General features: G+C 40.9%; 1 protein-coding gene across 2 annotated transcripts in view; it reads right to left on the reverse strand.

Annotated features, from left to right (window-relative positions):
* Positions 1-970: 970 nt before the first annotated feature.
* The window catches only part of tfeb (transcription factor EB), a 32,404-nt gene continuing 12,156 nt past the window's right edge, over positions 971-21,218 (reverse strand). The window contains exons 2-12 of one of the 2 annotated variants that reach the window (XM_034134907.1): positions 20,287-20,380; positions 14,320-14,424; positions 13,738-13,938; positions 11,068-11,166; positions 10,710-10,898; positions 9,891-9,980; positions 5,806-5,923; positions 5,661-5,711; positions 4,660-4,735; positions 4,395-4,542; positions 971-4,306 (exon numbers count right to left, since the gene is read on the reverse strand). In XM_034134907.1, the coding sequence (XP_033990798.1) occupies positions 3,701-4,306; positions 4,395-4,542; positions 4,660-4,735; positions 5,661-5,711; positions 5,806-5,923; positions 9,891-9,980; positions 10,710-10,898; positions 11,068-11,166; positions 13,738-13,938; positions 14,320-14,349 (1,608 nt within the window). In that variant the 5' untranslated portion in view covers positions 14,350-14,424; positions 20,287-20,380 and the 3' untranslated portion in view covers positions 971-3,700. Of the gene's footprint in view, positions 4,307-4,394; positions 4,552-4,659; positions 4,736-5,660; positions 5,712-5,805; positions 5,924-9,890; positions 9,981-10,709; positions 10,899-11,067; positions 11,167-13,737; positions 13,939-14,319; positions 14,425-20,286; positions 20,381-21,218 lie in introns of both variants that reach the window. The other variant, XM_034134906.1, reaches the window with a different exon arrangement.

The following is a 21,218-nucleotide window of genomic DNA, read 5'->3' on the forward strand; positions in this document are numbered from 1 at the left end:
CAGGGCAAAACATTTGCATTAAAAATATCTCAAACAGTTGCTGATGTTTTCTGCACAAAACACATAGCCTACAGTCCATCCCATATTGCTCGCCATTTATGAACAAACTCAAATTAGATTGTATTCTACTTGTTCCCAAGTAGTATTTAAAATAAGGTTAATTAAATGGGAACTCGGTCCTTTCTCTCCTCGATCTCACAAAAGAGACTTGAAGGAGACACTTCAATAATATAGATCTCTGGTGCTCTCTGGTGGAACTATAATGCAACAACCTTAATTAATCTGCATATGACAAAAATTAACAAAGACGAGGGGCACAAACACTAACTTAAACAATTTATCCTCAAAAGATTGGTCACTTATATTCACTTTCTGAAATTTGACTAATTGACAGCTCATAATTAATCTTTAACTACATATCTAAACGCTGAAGGGGCAGATGCAATTTATTTAAATGCATTTGCAATTCTTCACCACATTTCGTTGTATAATCGCAGTCCTTCCCCCATTACTTTAGGAGGATATATTGGTTTGCATTCATTCAAAAGAGACTTTCACTTTCTTTAACAAGTTGTAAACCTAGAATTAAAAAATGTTCAGGCTAAAATATTCTGAATGGAATAATTTGTTGTGCCTGAGATGGTTCACCCCCCAAAAAATAGAAAAACATCCATAAACTAAAAGAAATTATTCTAAAAATAAAATCCAGATTTCTACGTTGAAAAATGTAGAAATGAATAAATATGTAGATATTCTTAATTTTAAAGATTAATGGCAGGAAATAGAGGTCTTCATCCCTAAAGTCCCCTTCACCAGTGTTTGTGCACTGAAGCCTCTAAATTCCCACATCACACTTGTGTAACTCTCATGCAATGATTGCAAAACTTGTTTCAAACTCTGTACGTACATCGTCCTGCACAGTGAATGTCAAGCATCATATAATCCTAATAACAAGACCAAATGCACATCATTTTGATTGGAAGGAGATATTGTTTTGCACTCCCATTTAATATAAGGCCACACACACACACACACCCACGCAAACAAACACATACGCACAATTCTCAAGTCACGTCAATAAAAAAAACGCCAAAAGCCAGTGAATGGATTCTGGTAAAACATTTTATATTCTCAGTAAAATCAGAACCACTTTTCCCTGTGTATTTTTGCTCTGCAGCGCCCTCTAGTGGAAGAGTAGAGGAGGCCTGAGCAGCTCTTTGGAGTGTTGTCTGGGTGACAGTACAACAACTGTCAAACTGTGGCTGATGGGGAAAAGGCACGACTCTGGCAGACAGGCAGAGACCAATGCAGGGTCGGTGATGCCACGCCATGGCAACCACGACTCCTCGGCTCAGAGTTTATATGAAGTCAGTAGTCATCCAGTCTCCATGGAAACCAAAGCCAGGCAAGAAGGAGGCATGGCGAAACCGCCGACCTGCTTCGGTCTGACCAGAACCACTGGTGAATCTTACATTCAAAAAATGAGCAAATTTGAATTCAATCAAACCAAATAATCAAGTTGGCTCCAAAATTCAAAGTTAAAATAGAGAGAAAAATAAAAACCAAATTATATAAAAATGACATCGTAAATGTACATAATCTCTTAATCTCTCTAAAGTCAGTTGAAATATGGAAGTTTACAAACCACTCCTGTGTGTGCCTTTACAGTGAGCTTACTGAAAATGGCTCTGAGAAGAAAGGGTAGTTTGGAATAAAAATTGAAATAAAACTAAAACAACAAATACAAGTAAATACATTTAAGTGGCTTAGTGGCATACATCTGAAATAAATCTTATTCCACAATTCTTCCATGTACAAAGTCAAAACAGTAATATCGTTTCCAGTGCTTTCGTAGATAAAATAAACAACAAACTATAATAAAGAAAACAAACACTTATTTTAATTAAAAAGTCTTTCTCTACCGTTTCTACCTTATCAGTACTGATCATAAGCTATATCAAATCAAAGCCAAGCCCCAGGTCCACCAACACAGAGATACAACTCAGGTCCACCTCAGCCTCCCCACCATCACTGTGATAGCTAGCCAGTGGGATTACACTTCCCTTTAGGTGGCAGTTTGAGCAGCAGACCTGAGCTTTACCTCTGCAGCTGGCAGCTTCACTCCTCTCGTCGGGGAGAGACTGAAGCACAGGAGACTTGTTCACATGCTGATTTGAAACAGCCTCCAGGCTGCACTGTGTGTATTGTATGTGAGCATGATAACGCATGTTTGTGTACTAGGTGAGCACCTGCACGTTTGTGAACCGTGTGAGAACGTGGATGCATGCAAGTGTGTGCTGATGCTGTGTTTTAACAGTGAAGATAACACTCCTTCTGCAGTCAGCCGAGACAAACTATCTCTTTCTCTTTTCAGTATTAAACCCTGTCACTTTATATTTCATTCACCCGGGCTTCTCATGCAAGCTGGGCCCTTCAGAGTCAATTAGTGAGAAAAAAGAGGAAACGTTTATCTCCGGCACCGACCGAGGTATGGATGCTACAGTAGCAAACTCTAAAGCATTTACAGGCAACATTAAAGTTAATATTAAATCTAAACCCTGGCCGTGATCCCCAACTTATAAAAACATCTCCTTGAAGAGCAGCAGCTGCAAAAATGAAAAGGCACATTGATAGGAGTTATGAGCTGGACACCATTCAGGTTAAAATCTGCTTCTGCTTAAATCTGATCCGGCTTGTGTATTGTGTTACAGTACCTGAGTATTTCGACACCTGACTGTTTTGGACGACATGCTGCATGAGCATCCACTTTTTTTTCCTACTCTCTGCACAGTAAAAGTCATGACAGTGTCAAGGCTAAAGGTGTATAACTGGGAGACAGCAGTGTGTGTTAGTGAGAAGACAACAACTACAGCTGGAGGCGGGGTAGATGCAATAAATTAAAGGGGCTTTGCTCAAAAAAAGCTGGATTATATACCTTCTTCTTTGAGTTTTATAATGTTTCCCAATGTGGTCATTGGAGGTATACAATTTAGCTTAGCAGGCTAACACAGATCTTTGTCAAACAGCTGGTGCTACAGGCTGAAGCCAACACTGGAATAACAGATTGAGGAAGGGAACAAAATAACTTGACTACCCCCTTCAGATAAATTATGCATGCAGGACCTTAAAGCTATTTCCATTTTATTCACTATCGCTCATTCAATCATTTATGGTTCCTAAAAGAGGTCGATGTAAGGAGAAAAAAACTTGTCCTCTATCAAGTGAGACAATGCGCTCAGTTGTCCTTGTATCTGCTAACTTCAATCTAATTAACTGCTGGTTGTATCCCCTGTTTAATTATGATTCAGAGCCATCTTTACAGAAACAAGGTCAAGTGTGCAATTTAACTCCTGACCTGGCAGTGTTGTAAACGCTCTGTTGGGCAACGATTCAAGCTCACAAGCACTGGTGTGTGTGCGCAAACGTTTACAGGATACAGATTGTTTTCTTCAAATGAGTGAGGGCTGTGTGCCTTCTTTTGCTCGTGCCGTTAAGGGGAAATAATTGTACCACATCCATGTGTCATGGATCATGTTCAAATTGTGTGAAGTGTATAGTTTGTGCCGGGTGAATAATGTCTTGAATGGTGGCTGATTCCTTTCTGTCATACGTGCTGTAAATGTGTCACTTTTGATGCTGATTTACATTTTTCTAAAACTTTAGCATGTTTGTGTGAGTTTGTGTGTGTGTAAGTATGTGTCTACAGTATGTCTCCATCCTCTATGCTGAAGCTGGATCTGCGGCTGGAGTCGACCGACTCTTCCGGGGACATTGCGGAGAGCAGTGGGTCTCCTCCCATAGGGGACAAGGGCTCGTCCATCATCAGGAAGCCCAGCTCGCCTCTCCTGCCCTGGACGTCCAACCCGCCCAGGTCGCCCAGCCCCGACATGCTGTCTGAGAAGCCGGGTATCACATCACACAAGTCCAGCGACTGGGTAAAGTCAAAGGGCTGGGAGCTGCCTACGGCCGGGTACTGGATGGGTGGCTGAGGCTGCTGCAGGTGATGGGGGAGCGGGGGCAGCTGCCTGGGCTGCTGCTGCTGCTGCTGCTGCTGCTGCTGCTGCTGCTGAACCTGGCCCTGGGGGTGGAGGTGGTTCTGTGGGAGGAAGTGGTGCTGCTGGGCCTGGGGGTGACCCTGGTTCTGGGGCATGTGCTGGGGCTGGTGGTGGGCTTGTGCCATTGTGTGAGCGAGGTTCTCCACGGGGCTGGTCTCTTGTTTTATATAAGAAGACATCAGGTCGGTGGGGTTCAGGGCTGATGGAGAGTTGTTGGGCAGGCCATGTAAACGAGCCTGCATCTCCAACTCCTGCAGACAGCGGGCGGAGGGCAATATCATCAGTATCAACGTATGTGCTGTGATTGTGTTTCTTTGCATGTGTTTGTGGTTGTGTTACCTGAATGCGTAGCATCATTTGTTTGTTGGCCATCTCCATCCTTTTGAAGTTGTTCTCCACCTCTCTGGACCTGTGTGCGTCCTTCTGCATGCGTTTGATGTACTCGACAGACGCCCGCAGTATCGTGCCTTTATTCCAGCGCACGTCACTATGCACACAGTAGAGTATACACAGGCCATTTCCATAGATAAGTATCAGGCAGTAACAGATTTCATTCAAGACATTTTATCCACACTGAAAATACAGCATTATAAAAGCAACTCACAGGTCATTGGTTTTGGGGATCATTGTGCCCAGCTCTTTGATACGATCATTGATGTTGAATCTCCTTCTCCTTTCAACTATCAAAGAAAAAGAAAGAGAGAAATGTAAATACATGATGTAGATAATAGTACAGAGAAATCAAAAACACGACAAAAGTAGAACTTGTTCAAAGCTGTTTTAACCTATGACACTACAAGATTTGATACTTAAGCGTGTCTCAAATCAACAAATACATGAATTAGTTAAGTTAAAGTTAAGTTAAATTAAGTTAAAGTTAAGTTAAGTCAAAGCCTTTTATTGTCATTGTACACAGAGTATAACAAGATTCAGAGTGCAACTCTGTCCCGGTGTGCAAAAAATACAAACACATACAGAACACTAAAAAACACAGCAATAGGACAGACAGACAACATAAACAATCATACAGTGGAATAAATAGTTAAAAATATTGATATAAAAATAGTATATAAAGTGCATTAAAAGTGTGTGTATGTGTGAGAATGGTTATGGTTATTGCATTATGTGTGGTGGTTAAGCAGCCTGACGGCCCAGGGATAGAAACTGTTTTTGACAAGATTTGATACTTAAGCTTGTCTCAAATCAACAAATTAGGGTTGGTATTGTAGTGTTGATGAGAAAATAATAGATCAATGCATTATGGGTATATAAGATAAAGGACTAAAAAGGGACAATTGTTTAGGCACACAAACAGGGTCACAGGTAATTACACTTAAGTGCCAGGACAGCAGAAATTACTAGGTTAACCATCCACCCGCTATGTCAGCTAAATCAGTGAGAGGCTTTATAAAACTGTTTTTGCAAGAGAGAAAATGACGGTTGCGTGTGTGTGTGTGTGTGTGTGTGTGTGTGTGTGTGTGTGTGCGTATGCGTGTGTGTGTGTGTGTGTGTGTGTTTCTTAGGGCATGTGCAGTTTTGTCAATAAGAAAACAGCAGGTACAACATTTTAGATTTGGGTATAGAGCATGCTACGGAAACACTTACTCAGATTGTGGTTGTCTTTCTTCTGTCTCTCCTTGGCCATCGCACGGGATTCTGTGATCAGAATTTATCAGTGATCAGTCTTCTATATAATCTTCTACTAATATTATTAGTTTAGAAAGTTTATGTATAACTTTGCCTTTCGCACCTGTCAGTTCTCGTTTGACGGCGAGGTTGGCAGGACAGGAGTTGCTGGTCATAGCAATGGCTGGACCCTTCATTCCCGGCCCTGTATACACATCCAGGTGGCTGCTAGACAGGGGGAGCTGGGGAGGACACACATAATACACAATTACACATTAACAACAATTATACACATTGTGAAAACCAACAGTCTACATAGTATCTTTTTTAAATCCCTGCATTATGAGAGCTGTGCAGAATGAAGGAGCCAGTAGAGTGAAAAGACATGCTTTGGTGTCCAAGAACAGAGTAGTTGTGAATGAAAATTCCTCAAAAGCACTCAGTTGATAAATGACTTACGTTTTAGTTCTGCTCGACTCAAAAGGAAAACCGTAAAAACACTTGAATCAATAAAAGGTTTTTATGATGATCACTTTAAGACATATTTGCCTGTTCCAAAGTCCACAATTTAACACAATGTCAGATTCCATAAAACTAGAAGGGCACTGAACGTTTTTGCAGTGTTGACAAAAGTGAAAAATAATTGATGTATATGCTCCAAAGTTAAATGGGTTCCTCTATGGTCCATGCTTTACCGTTGACCAAGTTTCATGAAAATAGGGCAATAGGGTATCCTGGAGACAAACAAACCAATAAACTAAACCGAAAAACCTCCATGGGGAATGAATGTTGAACCTAATCAAAGTTCAGTACTAAATCAAAATGTGGCTCTAAAAAGACCACCTACAGTATTTACAGCTCCTTACACCTTGTAAGTATCCTTATAAAGTTAGTGTTAACGTTTAGGGCGATGTAAATAACAGATAGCAGGAGATAATGCAATAATATCACACCTCAGAGCAGCCTGCCAAACACACAGCAATGATTGACTATCATCCCATCTACCTTATCTCTCTTTATGGCTTGATTCTCCTTCGCCTCAAGCAGCTCCTGAACTCACACTTGTCGTGGTCTCCTAACTCTTGAACTTTAGACGTTGCATAAAAGCTGAGATTTTGTTTTGCATGGTCTCCTAAAAAGACGTGATTTCCTTTTAATTGTTCCATATAGTTTGAGTGCGAAGGACTTTTTATACCTCGTTACAAATCGTGTTCTACTCCCTGAAGTGAGGGCAAATGTGAACACTGCTAATGAGGGCTGGGAGATAAAGAACTTGAAGAAGAAGATACGTTATCTGCTGGCTACCGTGTGAGATGTGAGATCAAACAAATTCACGTACAAACACACACACCTCCACTGGCTCACTTCTGTATGTAAATGATATGCTTCATTACAAATCTAATCAAGTATAAATCTTCACTCGTGAGGAGGAAATGGGTTTCTTAAACATTTGCTAAGTGTAATTGTATGTTAAGCTGTTTCGATATGAAAACGACATCTTCATTTGTCTTGTTGATTTTCATAATTTTAAATGATATAATACAGTTGGGAAAACCCTGACATATTAACTGCTTCCTACTTAACCTAAACAGTGCATCAAGTCAATAGTCCGATTTGAACACCCCAATGTCTTGTGCTTTATAGAGAAAACACATGTATTCCCAGCATCCTCCATGCTTCTGCCCTGACCTCCCATGTTCCTGGCAGCCTCACTCTCACAATAAGAGACCATCTAACTCAATTGAACAAGCAAGCGTGACTGAGACTCAGTATGGCTCAGTTTAACCACCCATACACACTCACACACACTTAGGAGTTGAACTGCTCACTTGTGCCTGGTATTCAGTGGTGTTCCCGGCTTTTACTAAACTTTGAGATTCCAAGAATTCCATGGATTTTGCCGCTTTAATCCCCATCAGGATTAGCAGGTGAGTTTTGCTCACTGGTCTGTCAATTGGGAACAAGGCTCTGAGCTTTGTCTCCAGTATTTTAACACAAAAACACTTTACACAAGAGCAGTGATTATGCTGTGAAAAGGCAGCACTACCAACATATTGATCTGAGTTTCGAGTTGCTCTCTGACTTTACACACTGATCCTCCTCAGGGTTGATCAATCGCCTAATCTAATCAATCAGTGTGATGTTACAAAAACAAAAAACACATACATAAGCATGCAGAGCCAATTCAAATAATTACTAATAATAACTCATCAAACACAGAGAACATAATTTATAAGATAAAACTACAGGAGGCTGTGCGGGTTTCCCTCTCTCTCACACATTCACAGACACACACACATAGTTGTGAAGCAGGGAGTTAGATAGACGACCACACAGTGAGCTGAGCCTGCATTAGTTGAACCTGCTAATATGTATACCCTAATTACACGGTTAACCCCAACATGGCGCTTAATATTAAATTGAACGTGCAAGAGTTCAGATTTTTGTCTTGCAGAAACACCCATCACGAGCACCAAAAACAAAATCTGAAACCTCACCCACCCTACTCCCTTGCTGTGTCTCATTTTATAATCAGGGACCCGAGGCTGAGAGTTAGAGCCCTCACTGCATCCTGTGGTTCTCTCAGAGGGAAAGATAAACTCGAAACGCACCAAATTCATGTTAAACAGACTGACATACAACTGCGCTTCTGTGTCTTACCAGCTGAATCTGTTCTTCAAAAACTTCCACAATGGCATACGTTTTATTCATCTCCTTCATCCTCTACACCTTCCCTCACTAGGCGTTTCTTCTTCTTCTTCTTCTTCTTCTCTCTCAGGCAGCAGTAGCACTCACAGCTCTCTCTGGCTCTGCCGCCCCTGTCCTGGCAGACTGACCTCAGCAGCACCGATCCTGTCTTTCTTCTACCTCCGCTCCCCACCAAACAAGAGTGAACTTTCCCCTAACTGGACTTTCAGCCTGTTTTCCCCTTGCACAAATTGCCCTCATCCCCCTCTCCCTCCTCCCTTCTTTTCCTCCCCCTCTCCTTCTCCACCTCCCTCTCTCTCTCTCTCTCTCTTTCTCCAAATATCTTGTAAACAAGTTGAACTCTAACTGCTGGCAGTTTAATTGTTAATTTTCTGAGTTTGTTCCCTCAGACACAAAGCACTGTACAGTCCTCGTCTGACATGTCCTCTCTTTGGTTTCTAACTATGTTCAGCAAGGTTTAAGGATGGAATGTTTAGTGCTTAAGTCAATTATACACTTCAAATGTGTATAATGTGTATGTATGTTTGTGTGGTGCATGAAGACATATGAGGAAATACAGAAACAACTGACAACTCAAAAAAGCAGGTTCAAAGCAGATTCATTAAGACTTGTTGAGGTTTAACACAAGTTGCAACTGCACCAACACCATACCAATAACAGCAAGAAAGAAAAATAACCACAAAAGGAAAGCAGTGACAGAGACAGAGAAAGATGGTACAGATGCAGGAACAGCAATACTGATGACTCTGCATTTCCAACCCTATAACTCTCTCAGAGCAGACTGGGCCCGAAGTATAGTGGGCCAGGGTTTCAGAGGACTTCCTACCCCGTGAATACTGTACAACATTAGAGGATTCTAGTTCTGCATTTTTTAAGGGTGAAACATTAAAAGGTGTATGACCCATTTGGCCAGCACAAATAGGCTTACAGTATGCTGCATTGTAAATGTATTCCTTATTCCTTCCTAAATGTCATTATCCTACAAAAAATTGCAAAGCAAAAGGTCTAATTTAGATAATTTGTATGTAACTAAATCGTTTTTTTTTAAATGTTGTAAAATTAGCTGTTGATTATACCTAAATATTTTTTATATTTAATTAATGACCCAGAATAAGGTCAGGGGCTCCAATCAAGAGTTCAGTGAAAAAGCTTTTTTGTATATGGACAATAAAACATGCTATTGGAACACTATTCTAGAAATATTTGACTTAATAATAACAACAATAAATAATAATAATAACTTTATAAAGTTGCCATTAGGGTACCCATGTCAAGTCAAATCACTCATATTTACGTAATATAACTCACAATTACCTTTGCCTTTAAAGATTTTTTTATCTGTACAGCAAATTATATCTTCTATTCTTAGATCTCCGGTTCAAATAAGTTAAAACTGCCAACAACATGGGGTCAGTTAGTTGCGAAAATACACAAGTCGTATAAAAATAGAGGATTACTGTAAACACACACGTTGTTGGTTGGTTGGTTGGTTGTACTCACTGTGTTTGGCATCTGGATTGGGTCAATGTAGGCCTGAATATCATCGTAATTGGACTGCATGCTGATGATGTCATCAATGACCTCATCCATCTGGAAAAATCAAACTGGGTGTCACTTTTGTGGTTTTGATAAGCTTAATGACCCGTCTTGCTTAACTTTAAGACAAACACTGCAACTATGTCTACATCTCATCTTCATGTTTAGCAAATATCGTGCATGCTTGTTTGGTTATCAGAGCACCTGAAACCTGCTCGATGTAGGCCTGCAGGAGAACTCACCAGCAGGTGCATGCCTCCCTCAAGAGAAGACTTTAAAGATAACTTCTTTGTCATGAAGGCTAACTAGCAAGAGTATTTTTTTCCCAGAGACACTCAAAGAAGCAAGAGGGTCAAGAGTTTGAGGAGGAGGAGGAGGAGGGTGGGTCAAAGTCTGCCAGGTTCAAAGGGCCCTACATTCTGCTGTCACTTGTTAAGCTGTAATTACTGTTGCTGGGCCATAATGGAGCATTTAAATTCCAATGATAGCCAGTCTCAGTTATTGCCAGTTAACCAACTCATTCACCCACACACCAACTGTACGCATGACACATTAACACCAATGCATTTGCTAACGCTGCTCCTGCCTAACAAAGAGCAAAGAAATCATTACGATGCTTTCATAAAAGGTGGAGATAATGTCACTTTGGGGGCAATATTCAATCCTCATAAGGTATACAAGACTGTAATTAAGTCAGATTTCAAGGATATTTGTTCAATCTGGGCTGCTGTAAACCCTACTTTACAACATGTTTAATGTTCATTGCCACTTGAGGACGCCTACCTCTGTCTCGTGGCTGGAGCCGATGTTGAGCATGGCCATGGGGCTGTTTGGGGCGCTGTTCCCTGACATGAGCTGCTCTGTGCGCATGTGTGGGGAGCATAGGGGTGGGGGGGCGGACGCTGAGCCACCTGTAGGACCCATGTTTGTGGGAGGAGAGGGCTGCACTGGCCCCACAACTGCGTGGACCATCTACAGAGAGAGAGAGAGAGAGAGAGAGAGAAGGAGAGGGTGATACTGTTAATGACTTAGAGTGGCTTAGTGCAACACTGAGTGGATTGTTGGACAAACAAAACAAAAACTCAGGAACAGTGGATCAAATGAGATGAACAGTGCACAGGAAAGGCATCCAGAGACGTACCTGTTTGGTGGCATAGGTGGTGGAGAGGTATTCTTTCACCTGTTGCCTCCGAGACTGACGGATGTGGTAATCCGTAGGGTTCTCCAGATGGGTCTGAACCTGTATTAAGAGTAGGCAGTTAAAGAATGTGATCAAATCTCAACCCATTATTCATTTTGCACATTGGTCCAATTCTTTGTTGATCCTGTTAAGGTTTCCTTTTTGACTGAATTATAGGCAAAAACATTGTCTATGCATGATATAAAGTGGTCATTTAGCAATGTTTAGAGGCATGATCTCTAAACCAAATATAAACACAAGGGTTGAAAACTGCTTTTTCTCTTAAACTAACTGAAAACCCTTTATATACAAATACTACAGAATTTGTAGTTAGCTAGCTAAATCTGCACTTGTAAAATACCTCCTATTTTGGACTATTTTGTAACATACCAGGGCCAAACGACAACAAAGCAGGCAGTGATGGCACTTGCGTAATACCCATCACCAGAATTAGATTTGAATTAAAACACAAATGTTTTGCGAGTGATATAAGCTCAGCATGGTTTAACAATCACATTTAAAAAGGTAAAACATTGAGTATATGCTTCAGATGTACACCTCATTATCCCTGTCCCATAACAATGTGATGGCACATAGGAGCATTAAGTCAGTAGTAAAGCCTGCAGGAGTAAAGCCACTAAATCCTCTGGTGTGGCTACATAAAGCAAAGGGCTGGCCTCATTCCTTCACATCAAAGAGTAAAGCTCAGTAGAAAGCAGGCCTGCTCTCCATTACTACAGAAAAAGACTCAGCTCTCCAAACCCCCTCTGCTTTATAACCAACAGCAGGATTATATCAAATGACCCAGAAACATTGCCGTAAATTCATGTTTTTTCCACCTTGGAGCTACTTTGTGTATGTTTTTTTTTTTACAGCAAATCTTGACATACTTGATGAACACACGTGATTGGTTGTCAACTTTAAGCGGCTCTGGGTCTCGTGAGACAGAGGAACAACTATTCAGCCGTAGCTATTCAACCTTTTTGGCTGAATGCTGTCAGCACAGAGGAAATCCAAACAAACACAGGAGCTCTGACGGCTCTGTGAGAGCCTTATCAGCAACATGAAAGGAAAGTCACTGACAACTCTAAACACTGAGATTTCATAAACACCATTCGACACGCGCATGCACAGAGTAAACTGTCGATACAGCAAATTGCCCCATACAGTTACCGGTTTACAGCTCAAAATACCATAAAGTCACACAAACACACACGCACATTATGGAGTATTGTGCAATCCAATATACACACAAACACACATCGTCAAAGATAAGGAACCACACAAGCATCTTTGGAATCGGGCAAAATGTCACTTCAGCTTTATCAGTCTCTGTCAGACTATCTACATCCTCCTGTCTGTCCTATCACTAAACATGTCAAACGTGTCTTATCGGCCCGTCCTTCTCCCCCCTCTGTCTCCCTACCTGCTTGCTGCTCCACCGCATTTTTCTTTCTCTGCCTTTTTTTTCAAATCTGTCCCTGTTTTCCCCTGCTGCTGCTGCTGTGTGGAGGCCACAACGCCCAGTGAAGTCCTGAGCACCTCGGCTGCACACTGCTGCCCTGTCTGCTGCTCAGCAACATGTGAGTGGATTAATGGAAGTACCACAGCCCCCTGGCCATTTGTAACCCCCCTTAACCAACATCTTTACTCTCTTCCGCCAATCCTCTCAATGAGATCTGTTTAGGGCTTTGTCTTTGTAGTTTGCTGGCATTTTGACCGGAGGTCTTACTACACTAATTATGTTATGATCACACGGTGGTCTAATACTAGTCGTAAAAGACGGTGGAGAGAAAGTATTCTGCGTTCAATAAACACTTTATCAAATCAGAACATTTTATTTAAGTTTATTTTCCTCTCAAATACTTCTACAAAATTCCTTCTCATAAATAATGTTCAACTTTCAGATTATAATTTAGTCATGATCAAAAGCATAGACTTCATTCACAAACTAAAAGAGTCATTCAATTAAGTGATTAGTATATGTAAACATTTAAATCTATTTTTTACCATCCATGTCTGTCGAAAACAACTTAATTGGATCCTATTCATTGTTGTGAATTGTCATAATAATGATATATAGACTTTTTGCATTACTTTTTATTTTGTATTTTTGTATTTTATTATATATGTTGCATTGTTGGAGGAGCTCAGGTCAGAAGAATTCATTGCCATTTCTACACTGTAGCTTTGTGCATATGACAATAAAACCTTTGAATCTTTGAATTTGAATAACATATTCATTTTGGACCTGTGGACTAAAACTTGTTTTATGATGTCACAGTGACTCTGACGTTTAATCTCTGACCACGTGAATCTAATCAGTTCATCACTGATACCAAGTGGACGTTTGTGCCAAATTAAAATAAATTCCTCCAGGCTAAGATATCAAGTTTACAAGAATGAAACGGATGCATTAAAGTCATAAAATAACCAACATTTACTTGTTCCATTTTCTCAAATAGTAAGGAATTGTTTTTTGAATCTGTTATCATATCAATGTAAATTAAATATATTTTATTTTTGACAAACAAAGTCAAACAAGCAACTTAGACTTATTTGATAATAAATCAGTACAAGTAAAATCAATAAATACATTCATGTTGATAATTGTTTTTCAGCCCTACTGACCTTAAGAACCTCCACAGGGACCTGCATGCTTTGGTGATGCTGCGGGGCGTTGATGGCTGGTGTGGGTGCAGGAGGCACAGCCATGCACTGCTGCATGTATTGCATTGCTGCATTCTGCTGCTGCTGCTGATGCTGCTGCTGTATCTGCTGTATCTGCTGCCTCTCCCGCTGCTCCTCTTGCTGCAGCTGGTCTCGCATCAGCTGGACACACAAACAACACACACACATAAACAGACACATAACACAGAAATAATCATTAAAGCATTGTGACACATGAGTGGACACAAAGAGCTGATAGGATGCAACAACTGGTGACTCCCATTCTATTCCATCTATTTAACCGGCCTTAATGGAAAGTATGTATGATACATGTGCTAATATATGCAACGGATGCGAAGCACGGCCAAGTGTATCAGTGGTTAGTGCGTGTAGATGTCCTTCAATTAAATGGCATGTCGACAAAGCTCTGACATTGACCAGAATACCTTTGTCTCCAGGGGCCACTCGATCATACAACACTCCAGAAAGACATTGATATCCATAGCTATTAAAAGGCTTGCATATTGGATGGTGGCGTTGTACCTGCATCCGCATGCCAATACGTGAGGCCATGGCTGGGGGGCGAGGGGGCAGGGGAGGGCGAGCCGACGTCAAGGCACCGCAGTCCAGCCCGAGAGGTAGATGAAGCTGTGGAGGACAAAGGAAGTGAGAGGACAGTGAGAGTTGGGCCCAGAAGAAAGGAAAAGTGAAAACTAAAAGGTCTCAAATGTTTATTATTATTATAGACATCAGATTTTGATATGGATTCAAGTTTGAGGGAGCTTTTAAATAACCAAACCATTGAGCTTTCTGCAAACAATCAAGTGTATGTGAATAAACATTTATAAAGCAAATGTTGTCATTTATATAAAGTGGTTGAACATTAAAGGTAGGGTAGGTCATTTTGGAGAAACCAGCTCGAGTGCGCTAGAATTAGAAAATGCACAGCCGGAGAAAATCTGCCACTTCCTTACAGAGCCCCTCCTCCAACACACACGAACGCGCACATGACCAATGAGGGCACGAGATAAGTTTGTGCACAGATGGAAGGCTGACAGGCAGGTAGGCCATCCAGTTATTTTAGCCGGGCCGGCTAAAATGATTGGTCGTGCTTTTTACAGTATTACGGCTTCCACAGATGACATTTTTTTATGTATTTTTTGTCAAAGCACTTAAGATATTCATTGCTATCGGGATGTTAAGAGCATTCCATGGAATATAATAAAAAGTGTTTCTGAAGTGAATTACCTACCCTACCTTTAAGATGGACAATTGTTCTACTTCACATTGCTAGTAGCTACCTTGCATATTGAAGGTCACATTGCTTTAAGTGTTTCCTGTTGATAATTCAAAAGGACAGTGTTTTCTTCCATTTATGCTGATGAAACTTGTCTTTGATTTTGCAATTAAATATTCATTTACAAGATTCTTAAAATGTTGGCTCCTTCCTATGACTCATAAGCCTTATAACACCAAGTTCCCTTAATGTTACAGGATGTAGTTAATCCTGAAGCTGTTTGTTTGCTGAAGGTAAATGAAGATCAGACCTGTAATAGCAATGACTCCTCTATTCAAATGATGGTCAAAAACAATGTTGATATTATTATCTTTGAAATCGCAATCCAGATCATATTCTGAACAGTAACTACCCGTTGACATCCACTTCCTTAATTAAAAATAACGGCCAGTTAAATACTGTAGATAACCTTGGATTAAGCCAACTATAACAGTACTATGTCAACTCAAGCTATGCTAAATACATCCTGGTCCTTTCATTTTCGACAGAGAGGTGTCTGCTCAAAGACCTTGGCCTTTCCACTGGTGCCACTCTACCAACAGGTATGGCTGCAAACATTGTCTTGTTGCATGACCAGTTTTCCACTCACATGCACTCTATTTTACAACTGAATCAAAAGGCACCCAGTCGTCTTTACAAGTTGTTCAGAGACATGTTGTCAGACCCCTAACCCTATTTAACTATATATACAGTGTTAATATCTTAGCATTTGCTACAGTGTCTCCTTCATGTCTGTCTGAGTCCTCAAATAAATGGCTCTAGAATAAATCTTGCTCTTTAAAGGATGCAAGTACTCGCCTATCTATACGATAAACAAACCATAAGACTTTTAATCTCAAGGCGTCAAAAGAGTTCGCCGCTTCTAATGTGTATTTTCTTTTTGAGAATTAAAAACCCTGCCAATATAAAATACAGTGAATCATTGTAAAGTTATATGAGATAATACCTAATAAAGAAAAAATAGCAAACTAATAATCTTTCCAACCATTCACATGGTCTCATTCACACATCACAGGAAGCTGTTTTCAAATTTCAATGGAGGGTTTTGTCTTGATGTAAAATCTTTAAACATGCTAAAAAATCCACAAGTCAAGAATAAAGCAACATAGATACAGAATGTAATGTTCATCTTAATTAGCAAACCTATTTGTGTGATTTGACTTTGCTGAGTATTGCATTAGGCCCTGTAGAGCAAACTGAAACAAAACAAAGCACATCTCCAGGCCATCTAAGCTTGTATATGTATTCTCATTTAGGTTTTAAGTGTATTCTCATGTTTAAAAGAGGGCACAGGGAAGGAGATAAGTGAGCACTAACACTTTCTGCCCAAACTCTTTCCCTCAAAAAAAGGGTGTATTGTAAGGTACTTCCTCGATTACCGTGGGGAAGTCATGTGAGAGTCATGTGGTCTTGGGTGATCATGTGAGCAGAAGGACGATGGGGAACACCCATAAACCCCTTACAAAACCTCTGTCTTATTTCTCTCACGCACACACACACACTCACAAATATTTAAGCATGCACACTCAGCGGGGAGTCCCAGGACTGACAGTTCCCCTTCTGCAATGACTTGTGTTCATCCCCTGCATGACTAAGCCCGACTGATCTCGCAAAGTTGTAAAAAAACAGGTTTCAAATGAATTCTAAAGTCTCTGCTGATGGTAACGCAATGCGAGACAACTACATACAGACGAGTAGTGACAGAGACATCAGGGTCTAAACAACCAATCAAAATCCGATTCCTCCAGTCTCTCATCAGTAACACTGTCTGTATATGGTTATAAAGAGAGAAGGACACAGAAAGAAAGACAGAGGGAGAGAGAAAAGCTCATTGTGCATGAGGTACAATAAGAAGGGCAGCTCCTATTGAGGACTGAAGCCGCCTGTTGTCCGAAGTGTACATTTCAGCACCCGAGGGGGCACACACTGCCCGCTTTGTGCCCATTGGATGGCCCACAGGAAAAACACACTCCCATGCAGAGATACACATCGAAACACACACATTCCAACACAAACATGAAGCAGAACTTAGATTCCAGGACACCACACTGCAAAAACTGACTAAAATACTCTCCATGAACAAAAATGAAGGTAGAGGCACACTACTCACAGGACAGATAATCCTATAACGCCAACAACTACTGATGCCGTTTCATACCTACTGCTAACATCTGGAGCTGTAGACAGGCCCTCTAAAGATGTAGCATTAGTAGTTCTCTATTTTAAAGTTCTTAGTTGCACAGACAAACAAGTGTGTTTGCACAGATACACACACACACACACACAGAGGTGGAATGCTGCAAAGTGTATTTATAAAGTCTGACAAATGGGGTGATTACATCTCCAAACTCAATCGAGAAGGTAGGAATGCCAACCCCAGGAAGATGTGAGCTCTACTGTGTTTCTCGAGGGTCTAAGGATAGACCTTCAGGCTGTATATACTTTAAAGGCCCTTGAGACTAAATTGAAAATGCTCATTAGTCAGCAACCTCCAAAATGCCTCCGGACACAACTGGATAGACCAACCAATGACACATGTGACATAGCCCTGAATGATGGAAAAATGTAAACAAACTACATGAGATAAAAAGTTAGTTTTACTTTGCTTGACAGACAGATCTGCGAGTTCATGTGTCATATTCTTTGGAAGATGCAAATCAATTTGGTCAGGTGATATTAGAAAACGCGATAGACTTCAACAGAAAATTCCACATCAGCTTCAGCCATCTTCGAAAGTGCATAAATGTCGCTCGTCTTAACAGTCTTTTTTTCTAACCTGCAACATATCTCATAAACAGTTGTGATTGGTCCGTCAGATCTTAAGTTGAGGGAGAACACACACATTTGCCAGAGCAAATAAAACATGAGCTTGCAGATATGTGTTGTTGCAAAGCAGATCAAATGTTTACTGTACATGCTAAGATTCAGCACTACTTATCCTTGTCTCCTCCTAAAGACAACACAATAAAAAACATAAAACACAGCAAAAGTGTGTTTTGCTGTTTGTAGGACACTTACTGTATGTGTCACTCACAGTTTGACAGGAGACGTTGTGGCTACATTAGCATAACACCATCTAACTTTCCAACACATCTGAAGCTATAAGTGGCTATATGTGTATCACACAGCCTCCAAGTGTCACTAAGCCATGATCCACAAATAAACACAGTGACAGGATATCACTTCTACATATCATATGGTGACACACTGCTACCAGGCAGCATGATCTCCCACATGGGCCTTCCCATTGCCTGGCATCCACCGGGGTAAGCAGCAAGCATCTGTGACGCAGTAAGAGCACACAGCGGTCATTGTGTTTCCAACGCTGTGATGTCACAGCCCCTTCACTTCAAACACTGACAGCCAGTGGGAGGATGTAGAGCGGAGGATGCCCGGGTTACAGGTCACCTCTGGATTGTGCCACAGATTAGTCACATCATCATATGTGCCAACAATATGACCACAATGGAAACATGGAATACATTAAACACGCTGTGCTTTGCAACGTTTCTATACATACATGTGCAAAGTGTGACATACAGAAGATCAAAGACCCAAACACACAAGTACTCACACTTGGGGGCAGTGTGGGGCCATAACACCTGTGCTCAGAGACATGGTGTTAATTTGTGGAGTGTTTATTTTTAGAGTGGACTGCGCCATGCCAAGAAAGGCCTTTTCAACGGGCAACTGGGAGCAGCTACATGTGGGATGTGAACATACACGCATTTACTGAGATGCTCTCTCACAACAAAGCATGTGTATATCCACATGATAGCCACAGATTTCAAAGATAATTTACAGTCTTCATTGAAAAAAAAGGTCTGCCTGCACTAAAGTTCGAACAAGTGTAAAGAAGACCCAGAAGAGCATTTGTACTGCTTTGCAGGGATTATTACCTACCTCTATCATTACAAGTATTGACTATGACTTTAGAATTTCACTTTGAAATAGCCATCTGCTTTTTTACTTTTTAAGTATGTCCAACGCACTCTGCGTTACTTTATTTGAACAATTTACAGTCATATTGAAAAGGCGTGCGGGAAGTACAGAAACAAATATCATGCATACAGCATTTTGGCACGGCACGTAAGCATTGAAATAAATCCCTCAAGGTCACACAGGTGCTTTTACATTTGGAATAAAGTGCGTTTAACCTGGCTCGGCCTGCTCTGAGACACAAACACATCAAAAAACTGTTCAAGAACTTAAACCTTGGGCATGGCTGGGTAAAGATGTGCAAGTAGAGTTATTCTTGGCAAAAAGAAAGCCTTTGAATAAATCACTTTGGCTGCCTTACTACCTCTACGTTAAATGATATGTCAAGCTTCCTGTTAATATCATAGCTTTGACAAGTGACACTGCTTTTGCACGTTACAAGCCATTTCATCACTGCACATGCGCACTCACACAACACACACCCTTCCCGCATTAAGCTATCTGTCTGCCTGCTCTAATGACTAAAATAACCCCCTCGGCTCTCTGTTCTCCTTTTCAGGAACACCCTGTTCCCCTGAGCCACGGTGTGTTTGACTTGTTTTGTTTTTGTGCGTGTTTGTGTGTATGTGAGCAGTTAGGGGTGAGAGCAGGACATGAACAAAAAAAGGTAAGTGTGCATGTGGGTTACCGCTCTACAGCATTTGTCGGCTTTTGAGTAGAGCATGTAAACAGACCTCAAGTATCAATATTCCTAAACCAGCGCACACACTTACCGGGGAAGGTTGGCGGGATTATGTAACATGGCTGGCATGGCAAGTATGGAGTCCTTTAGCCCTTCCTCTTTACACTCACACACACACACACACACACACGCCTACAGCTGTATCCCTTGGTGACAGAACACACCAAACTATTCGGACATGCAGACTGGTAGACGGACAGAAAGTCAGATACTATTCAACACTCAGGATTGGAATTCTGCTGGGTCAATTGCAGCTTTAAATATATAAACATTCAAGTTGACCATCTAACATCTGTACTAATTGCAAAAAACACACAAGATTCAGTTACATCACACAGGGGTTGTGTTTGCACACCAGAGTGTATAGGGTTACTAGAAATTAAATAGAAAAGATTCCCATTTCTATTCAAGTCATTTATAACAAGATAGCCTGCTGTGTGAATGCAGGGCTCCACAATCAGTATTTTGACATTATAATACAGCAGCACATTGGTGCACAGAGACAGACACACACAGACACATGTTGAATTACCTTTTTAAGAGGAAAAATAGTTCACAACGGGGTGAATACACTCTGCTTATGCTGCCGACTACATGTCTTGATGCTGGAGAAAGTGGATTGCAATCTGCAGGGGAGGTCAGGGACGGCGGAGAGTGATGAAGAAAGGCGATGGAGGTGGAATGAAGATGATACAAACAAAACAGACAAAAAGAAAGAAAGGGTGGTTGGTTATCAAATGTAACAGTGCAAAATGGATGAATGGAATGAATAGCTTGAACACAAAATATAACGATGTGGTGGGGAAGTACAACAGAGGAGGCAGTGAAGTGTTCAATGGGGGAAGCAGCAGGTGTGCAACACACACTTAAGAACTTTGAGAATAAGAGTTTCCACAGCGGAAACGAAGGGAGCAACAGACCATGGTTAGACCTTAGTACAAACTCACTAAATGGTCTAAATAGAAGATACTCTCAGAAAGGAAAAAAGCTTATTCTGTTGACGGAGACGACTTTGACTGTTGCAATTCTTTAACATCATGGTGTCAATTTTGTGGTCAAGTGTTAAAGCACTCTATGTGGTTTCTATATGTTTTTACACCTTCATTTGTAGGACAACGAGTACCCTCAAGTAATACGTTACAAATACTGACTCTTCTTGTTAGTAGCATGGTTGAGGTAAAGAGTTGGATGTATAGCAGCTGCTGTGCAATGACTGGTGTCCTTAGATTTCTGGTAAACCCGAGGTGAATAGAAACTTGTGAGTAATTTACAGGCATAAAGAGTCCACAGAGTAACATTTCTACACAGTCACTAACTTTCTGAAGGTCATCAGGATACATCACCATAACTTATGAACAATGTGTGTGAATCACTATGCCTGTCACCTTGTAAACACTATCTAAAAATAGCTGACCAAGATAGACCCTTGCCCAGTGTGAATGTGTCCACTCTGCTTTCCTCAGG

The sequence above is a fragment of the Trematomus bernacchii genome, unplaced genomic scaffold (assembly GCF_902827165.1).
Source record: "Trematomus bernacchii unplaced genomic scaffold, fTreBer1.1, whole genome shotgun sequence".
Classification (NCBI taxonomy): Eukaryota; Metazoa; Chordata; class Actinopteri; order Perciformes; family Nototheniidae; genus Trematomus; species Trematomus bernacchii.